This window comes from Aplidium turbinatum, chromosome 14 (assembly GCF_918807975.1).
Source record: "Aplidium turbinatum chromosome 14, kaAplTurb1.1, whole genome shotgun sequence".
Classification (NCBI taxonomy): domain Eukaryota; kingdom Metazoa; phylum Chordata; class Ascidiacea; order Aplousobranchia; family Polyclinidae; genus Aplidium; species Aplidium turbinatum.
The window spans coordinates 15,138,492-15,148,009 of NC_137485.1; the positions used below are offsets into that span (position 1 = coordinate 15,138,492).

A 9,518-nucleotide genomic window follows, 5' to 3' on the forward strand; every position below is an offset into this window, starting at 1 on the left:
CAAACTAGCGTCTTGCGCATACATCTAACATCAGTAACTCGTGAGAATGTATATTTTGTCATAATGATGGTAACCGCACATATATACAAATGGTAGATGGCGCTATAGGCCTAATCGTTCAATCTGTTACATCTTCCTTCTTCAAATAGGCCAACATTATTTACACAGCATAAAAATACAATCGTGAAATATGAACAGTAACACAAATGCTTGTAAGTCACAAGTCGGTGAATAAATCAATCACGATATCTTTGTGGGGTGACAACTTGTCTGTCAGATCGCGTTGTCCTATTTTCAAGTCGAGAAGTACTTGATTCATTTCGAACATCAGGCACATTTTGATTCAAGTCATGATTATTTGCGATACAGTTTTCATCAGGATCAAAATTGAAATCACCATGACAGTACGGATCAGCGGGCATTTGCAATAGATGTCTACGATTACGTCGAAGAGGTCCACGTTCATTGCAAACAATGTAAGATCGAGGTTCATTGCATACATTCGAAACAACAGCATTGTTCCAATAATTACGTGTTTTATAACGTACTTTATCTCCTTTCTGCAAAGTAGGTAAGGGTTTTGTATGACGATCAAAATAAGACTTCTGGCGATTTTGACGTTTGCGTAAATCAGCATACACATCAACAACTTTAGGCACAAGTAAAGTGTTAGCAATAGGCAATTTACTGCGAAGACGACAACTCATCAAAATTTGAGCAGGTGAGTAACCAAGACCGGCAATGGGTGTATTACGGTACTCTAACAAAGCTAAATAGGGGTCAGTGCCTGCATCAAAAGCTTTTTTGAGCATTTTCTTTAACGTCTGAACAGTGCGTTCAGCCTGGCCATTACTCTGAGGATATTCGGGGCTGGAGGTAACACTCTTAACACCATACTCTTTACAAAACTCAACAAACTCTTTGCTTCGAAACGGCATATTGTCGCTGACAATTTCTTCAGGAATAGGCCTACCGTGTCTCGCACAGACACTTTTAACTTGATCTACAACAGTCTTTGCTGTCTTGTCAGCTAAGGAAAGCAGCTCAGGGTACTTGGAATAATAGTCAACAACAACAAGATAATCGCGATTTTTAACAGTCATTATGTCCATAGCAATTTTTAAAAAGCGTCCATCTGAAATTTCGTGAGAAACTAGCGGTTCACGTTGGTTGTTTCGCTGATGAGCACAACAAACATCCCAGCTAGAAAGCTACGTATATTACACGTTGATTTTTGGTTGATTTTAGGTAGTATGGTATCTTAGGTAGAATTCAGGTGTTATTAAGGAGTTTGTGTACACCAACAAAAATTCACTTGTTTAAAAAACATTTTTTTAGAGACATATTTTAGCTATCATTTAGTATGACTAGTGTGTAAATATGATTCTAGAAGTTTTATCAGGGATTATTTTGTGAATATAACTTTTGCAAAAATAACACGTGTTTTCCACGTATATTACACGTGTTCAAAATCCTATGATTATTTGACTAATTTTTAAGGTATAAAGGTAAAATCACACCCAGAAGAGGGCATACAAAAGAGAAAAAATGTTTACCCCAGCAGAAGGATGTTTTACCGGAATTTTTTGTATGTTGATTATATGTTGTTTCCACGTGTATTGCACGTTTCCATCTGTTGAAAAGTAACACGTGCTTTCCACGTATATTAAACGTGTTGAAGTTCTTTCGTTCATTTGGGCAATTTTTAATCTGTGTTAGGTAAAACTACCTCCCAAGGACGGTATAAACAGAAAGAATTCTCCACTCAAGTAGATTGGTGTCAACCACGCTCCTCCGCATTTTTTAGGATATAAGTTAGATTATGTGTTTTTGTAGGTGTCTTTACACGTTTTTATTACGTTATGTAAAAAGGAAACTTCATGACATTTTTTAGTCGCAAATTAATGTGATCTTTTAACGATAGTTCTTAGTGTAAATTTAAGTGGTCTCGCTTACTGATATTAAACAATTACTTACTAAGGTTTGGTACGGTAGCCACTTTAACAAGTCGAAATTCTGCCACTAAAAATGACTAGAATGAAACCGCCAACCAATCATAAGCTCCGGTTTTAGTGACGTAAAAATGGCGAAAAGAAGATGATAGAAAGCAAATTAAGTGATGGATTTTTTGTCAGCTGGTTGGCTTAGGGGGTAAGGTTAGGGCTAGAAAGTAGTCATTTCATTGACGCGGGTTCGATTCCCACCACTGCTATTTCTCTTTTTCTTCTCTAATTCCAAATAAAGTTCAAAACAAGCATTAACTCTCCGAATGAGTGCTAGAAGGGTCACAATCGGACAGTAGCCTCTTATAACAATATGTGTTATACAAATGTGTTAAATAAATACAAATGTGTTAAATTGTTGATTTCAGATACGGTACGCGGAAATTAGGTAGAATGTGGGTGTAAAAACACGTAAAATCCACCACCAAATATACGTGTAATTCACGTGAAATAGTATCGACACTTATACGTGTATTATACGTGAAAATTAACGTATAATACACGACCCAAGGAACGTAGAATCTACGTGTCAGATACGAGAAAATTAGGTGTAATGCGGCTGTAAAACACGTAAAATCCACCACCAAATATACGTGGAAAACACGTGTATTAGTGTTGTCAGATACGAAGAAATTAGGTGTAATGCGGGCGTAAAACACGTAAAATCCACCACCAAATATACGTGTAATACACGTGAAATAGTGTCGACACATATGCGTGTATTATACGTGAAAATTAACGTATAATACACGACCCAAGGTACGTAGAATCTACGTGTAATACACGTAAAATTTCTAGCTGGGATTGCATTTTGCAACAATGTTTTCGATGTCTGATAACATCCTAGGCCAATAAAGCAAGTCCTGCGCTCTGGATTTGCATTTTTCCATTCCAAAGTGGCTTTCATGGATTAAATTCAACATAAACGATCGTAACTCGACTGGAACAACGATTCGATCGTTGGCCATTATTAAATGTTCGGCTTCACGCAATATGTCACGCATATTCCAGTAACTTCTAGCTTCGACTGGAACGTCTCTTTGTGCACGAGGCCATTCCATTTTTGCAATAGCTTTTGACCTTTTTTAGACCTGCATCTCGCTCTGTAGCCTCAATAAGCTCGTCCATGCGAGATGGCGTAACTGGAAGGCTAGTTATAAGAGTGTGGATTACACGAACAAGGTCATCATTCAATTCATTGTCTGGCACAACATTGAGATAAGCACGTGATAAAGTATCAGCTATAGGTACATTTCTTTTCTTGGAACAAATTTGATTTTTAAATCGTATGGCTGCAAACAAAGCATTAAACGTTGAAGTCGAGACGGAGCTTTGCACAATGGCTTCTTCATAATTGATTCAATTGGTTTGTGATCAGACTCAACAACAATAGAGTCTTTTCCATAAATGTAGGTGTTAGAAACTCGACTCCCTTTCTTAAATGATTAAATTGTTTCACGCTCGGTTGATTTTCGAGCGCACGATATTCGCATTTTGCTGGTAGCTGTTTCTTTTTGCTTCGTCTATTGTGGTAGCCACTTTAACAAGTCGAAATTCTGCCACTGAAATTGACTAGAATGAAACCGCCAACCAATCATAAGCTACGGTTTAAGTGACGTAAAAAATAGCGAAAAGAAGATCATAGAAAGCAAATTAAGTGATGGATTTTTTGTCAGCTGGTTGGCTTAGGGGTTAGGGTTAGGGCTAGAAAGTAGTCATTTCATTGACGCGTGTTCGATTCTCACCACTGCTATTGCTCTTTTTCTTCTATAATTACCAAATAAAGTTCAAAACAAGCATTAACTCTCTGGATGAGTGCTAGAAGGGTCACAATTGGACGGTAGCCTCTTATAACACGTTCTGATTGGTTGGCGGTTGCATTGTAGTCAATTTCAGTGGCAGAATTTCGACTTGTTAAAGTGGCTACCGTCTATTGTGAAGGTAAGAGCTGCCATTTTTATTGTAATTGTTTCTCATAGTTTGTGTTTGTGTCTTATTGTGTCTTTAGTTGTATCAAGGGTGCTGCTATGCTTAACATTGTCCCTGTAAAAGTGTGGGAAGAAGGCTCAAACTCATTCGTTACCACATATGCTATGTTGGACACAGGCTCAACAACATGCCTGTGTAGCACAAGCCTGGTTCGTAAACTAAAATTGCAGACAAAAAGGGATGATATTGAGCTGCAAGGCATTAGTGGGGTAAGCAAGTGTGGAATAAGTGCAGGAAAGTTGTGTGTTCAGGGAATAAATGAGGATCAATCCTTTAGAATTCCTTCGTGTAGAGTGCTAAGAGAGTTGCCTCATTTGGAAGATAACATCCCTGGTGCCAATTCGTTGAAAGGTTATCCTCACTTGGCAGATGTAAACCTTCCCCAATTGCAGTCAAAAAAGGTAGAGTTGCTAATAGGGGCTAATGCTCATGAGATGTTTAGAACGTCTGAGCAAAGGTATGGTCAGTTTGGGCAGCCATTTGCGCTACATACTGCTCTGGGATGGACTATTTTTGGGTCAGACTACGAGTCAGTATCAGACGCAAATGGTGTTTGCTCGACATGCTTGTTCGTTAAGTCGTCACCTGCTGACAGCTCATGTCAGCAGATAATTAACATTTTAAATCAGGATTTTCAGGACATCGATGAACCCCAAATAGGTGCGCCCTCTTTGAATGACCGGCAAGCATTGAAGGTTATGGAACACACCATTCGCAAGCAAGGAGACCACTATGAGATGGAACTGCCATGGAAGGAGAATGCGACACTGCCTAACAACCGACTTGTGGCAGAAAAGCGTCTTGGAGGTCTGAAACGTAAGTTAAGTGCAAATCCGGACTTGCACAGTAAGTATTGCGAGAAAGTTAATGATTACATTCAAAGTGGTTATGCTAGTCGTGTGCCTGATGATAAATTACAGTGTTCGGATACCGTCTGGTACCTGCCTCACCATTGCACCGGAAAAAAGTTCTTGTAGTATTCGACTGTGCCGCTAAGTTTCAAAACGTTTCCTTAAATGATAAACTCTTACAGGGACCAGACCTCAACAATAATTTAACTGGTGTTTTGTTGCGATTCAGGCAAGGTAATGTCGCTGTAGCAGCAGACATAAAGGCCATGTTTCACCAGGTCTTTGTGTCTGAGAAGGACAGAGATGCCCTTCGATTTTTGTGGTGGCCGGATGGAGATATGAGCCAGACCCCGGTCGACTACAGGATGAACGTTCTGGTCTTTGGAGCTACATGCTCTCCGAGTTGTGCTGCGTTTGCCCTCAAGAAAACTGCCAGTGACAACGTAACTGCAGCTACTGAGGAAGTATTACAAACTGTAGATAAAATTTTTTATGTAGATGACCTTCTTAAGTCGTACAACACTTCCCAGGAAGCTGTCACAGCAATTACCCAATTAAAAGGACTTTTGGCCAGTGGTGGGTTTAACCTTACCAAATTTCTTTCAAATAGGGTTGACGTAATGAGCTCTATTCCAGAAGCAGATCGAGCGTCGTCGGTGTTGGACCTGAGTCTGCATGACTTACCAACGGAGCAGGCCTTGGGTGTCTATTGGAACATCGCGTCGGATTGTTTTTCGGTAAAGGTTAACATAGAACAAAAACCATTTACTAGAAGAGGTCTGCTGTCTATGGTTAGCCAGGTGTACGATGTCCTGGGGTTTGTGCAGCCCTTTATCCTGCCAGCCCGTAAGCTTTTGCAGGAAGCGTGTCAGAGCGGAACGGCCTGGGATGAACCGCTCGAAGAGTCGCGAAGACAGACGTGGGAGGCTTGGCTGAATGGACTTCCTCATCTTGGTGGTATTTCCATCCATCGAAGCCTCAAACGTCAGGAGCAGGTAATCAGCCATGTTGGATTGCACGTATTTAGTGATGCCAGCGGCATAGGCTACGGTGTCGCATGCTACAGTACATTCGTATTGTATATGCCAACGGTCACATTGACAACATGTTTTGTATGGGAAAGTCCCGTGTCGCCCCTCTCAAGCCGGTAACCATCCCGCGCCTAGAATTGACCGCCGCCACCATCGCCGTAAAGTTGTGTTCGTTCATTTGTCGCGAAATGGACTTCAATTTTGATAGCGTAGTTTTGTGGACAGACGCGACGATTGTGCTTCAGTATATTAACAATGTTTCCACCTGTTTTCAAACTTTCGTGGCCAACCGCCTGCAACAAATTCACACACATACTGTACCCCGTCAGTGGCGCCATGTTCCTACTGAAGAAAATCCCGCTGATATTGCGTCACGTGGGTTAATGCCTGACAAGGCTGATGTTGCTGACTTGTGGTTTAATGGGCCACGGTTTTTGCTTATGCCAGAGGATAATTGGCCTGAACAACCGAACTGTATTAATCAACTTTCCCTCAGTGACCCGGAATTGAAGAAGACAACTGTCTGCACTGTCGTCACCTCTACTTTAAACTATCTGCATGATCTGCTAGCACTGTGCTCCGAGTACAAGACCGTACAACGCTCAACTGCCTGGTTGTTAAGATGGAAGCAGTTTTTGAAGTGGAAACATTTGAAAGGTTCTTGTCCGCCCATTGGACGTTTGAGCTCAGATGAATTAAACGATTCGACTAGAAAGATTAATCGAAAGAAAAGATTAATTCGACAGAAAGATTAATCCCTGACAAAGAAATGCGGAATGCTAAACATTTTCAGGAATTGCGTCAACTCAGCCCTTTTGTGCTCAACGGCGTCATGCGAATAGATGGTCGTCTTCAAAATTCGGCTCTCTCCTTCGAAGCTATGCATCCGATCATTCTACCAAGTAAGCACCGATTCACGGACACGGTAATCCAAGCCCATCATGAAAGACGGTTCTTGTACGGAGAGTCCGTGTGCGTACAGCAGATTCAGTGCTCATGAGAGACATCAGGAAAATTTGTCTACTTGAAGGACATTTACATGGTTGAATTTGAACTGTTTATAAAGACTGTTGCGATACCGGTTAGCTTTTATCTAATGCTATGTCTTCATTAAGTGTTTATTAGTTTGTTTACGGTGGTGGCGGTGACAACATTGTTAGTTTGTTTATCTATTGTTAGTTGGTTACGCTAACTAGTAGCACCTTATTTACGGTAATGTTGATCAGGTGCCAATTAACATCGCTGTTTAATTGCTTGTTTTATGACCATGGAGATTTCACTTTACATCACAACCACGTTTGATGTTGGGTGAAGCATATCTGCGTAGTATCTCATGTCAGTTTTCTTGTTTTGCTACCTTGGCCTTGTGTTAACTGGTGAGCATCGCAACTGATGAAGTAACATTTGCTTCCTACGTCCTCAAGTTGGTACGCTCATTGATGAGTTTTTGGGCCACCATTCTCGGCTATGTCATGCGCTGTTTTTGCATGCTCGGACACAGGTGACAATGGTCGCATAATGTGCATGCTTGCGTTATTTGTGTCATGACCTCATGTAGGTTAGAAACTTGAGTTGTATTTTCGTATTACGGTTGTGTGGGATTGGTTTGAATTAGATTGTCACTCATGTCTATTCAGGATTCGATTGCTAACTAGTTTCTGTAATGTGACTTAGTACCAAAACCTGTGCCGATTATTTTAATAATTTTATTGCCTTCGAGAACTCTTCATTCAGTTAAACTGGCTAATTACTTCTGACCTTATCTCAGCTATTGTTTATCTCCGGTTTTGTGGCTGACTTAAGTGCTACAGTGCTTCTCAGTTGTAGCGTGACTGAAGGCTTCACTCAACATTAGAATGACGTTTTAATCTTGAGTGAAACGACTACGTAATATTATGTTCCAGTCACTGTTGCATGCCTGTATTGGTGTTTATTTGTGTGGACGCTCGTTATCGATTCATCTCGACGTTGCTGTGGCATGTGAGAATTTCGTATACTGATAGCCTACTGGTCTCTATTTTCCACTGTATCACTCGCTGCCTCGGCATGCTCTGATACCGCTGACAATGGTGACAAGTTATGCGTGTTTTCAATTTTATGTCTTCAGCCAAAGTGGCTTAAGTTTGTTACATGTAGCCTACTTTACCTTGAAGTTGTGCAGTGTGACATTGAAGCCTAGCATCAGCTTTCCTATCCGTCGATGTCGTTACTCCTAGGAGCCTTATTGTGTATAGAATTGTAAGATGGGTCCTTGTGTGTATTTCATTTTATTCATACGCATTTTTTCTGTTGGCCACTTTGGTCAGGCTTGAATTTCTGATGTCAGGCTATGTAAACAGGTTACGATCACCCAGTACATTATGTTTAGTCTCGTCTATTTCACAAAGTAGAAAATGTCATACGCATTTTCGGGGCCGGTATGTTAGAAACTCGACTCCCTTTCTTAAATGATTAAATTGTTTCACGCTCGGTTGATTTTCGAGCGCACGATATTCGCATTTTGCTGGTAGCTCTTTCTTTTTGGGTAGCCACTTTAACAAGTCGAAATTCTGCCACTGAAATTGATTAGAATGAAACCGCCAACCAATCATAAGCTACGGTTTTAGTGACGTAAAAAATTTCGAAAAGAAGATCATAGAAAGCAAATTAAGTGATTGATTTTTTGTCAGCAGGTTGGCTTAGGGGTTAGGGTTAGGGATAGAAAGTAATAATTTCGTTGACGCGTGTTCGATTCTCACCACTGCTATTGCTCTTTTTCTTCTGTAATTACCAAATAAAGTTCAAAACAAGCATTAACTCTCTGGGTGAGTGCTAGAAGAGTCACAATTGGACGGTAGCCTCTTATAACACTTTCTGATTGGTTGGCGCTTGCATTGTAGTCAATTTCAGTGGCAGAATTTCGACTTGTTAAAGTGGCTACCTTCTTTTTGCTTCGTCTATTGTGAAGGTAAGAGCTGCCATTTTTATTGTAATTGTTTCTCATAGTTTGTGTTTGTGTCTTATTGTGTCTTTAGTTGTATCATTATACTTTTGCCAACCTAGTGGTATTTGAAATAGAGTGGAGTATAGGGCAACTAGCACTTAAGCGACCAGACTAGGAGAAGTGATCTGCAATTCAGTTCAGGCAGTAGACGAAAACTTTGGCCACTTGTTGGCAACTCGTGGAGTTAACCTGTAGTTTAGGGTTTAAACTTTACAGTAGGGGAAGGTGGGGTAAAGTGGAATACCTAAGGGTTAATTCAGTACAGTTCACTGATTTTACCAAAAAAATTAACTTTTTTTATTTGAGCGTTAACTCTAACATATTTCGACAATTTTTAAAGTGCACTTTTGATGACTGCCAGCTTTTTTATATAAATTTTTTTAATTTTAAAATTACCTCCAATAATCCACTTTACCCCACATATGTGGGGTAAACTGGACCGTTGTAAGTTTTGAGCAAATTCCGTAATTTTTTTCCACGCAATCAAATTATTTACAACTAGCATCATTAGCGATGACATTATGAAACTTCAAAACTGCAGTTCATAAGTCCATTACGAATCAAACTTTGAAAATTTTTTTTAAAAACGGAGTTCACAGATAAAGTTGTCATCCTCTTCATTGCAACCAGCACAGGCTTCATACGCCCACAGGATGTCCTT

General features: G+C 40.2%; 1 protein-coding gene across 1 annotated transcript; it reads left to right on the forward strand.

Annotated features, from left to right (window-relative positions):
- Positions 1-4,030: 4,030 nt before the first annotated feature.
- Positions 4,031-6,629, forward strand: LOC145782934 (uncharacterized). Its single transcript, XM_082594695.1, has 3 exons — positions 4,031-4,929; positions 5,073-5,838; positions 5,967-6,629. The coding sequence occupies exons 1-3, from the start codon at positions 4,031-4,033 to the stop codon at positions 6,627-6,629; spliced, it is 2,328 nt and encodes a 775-aa protein (XP_082450821.1).
- The last annotated feature ends 2,889 nt before the right edge of the window (positions 6,630-9,518 follow it).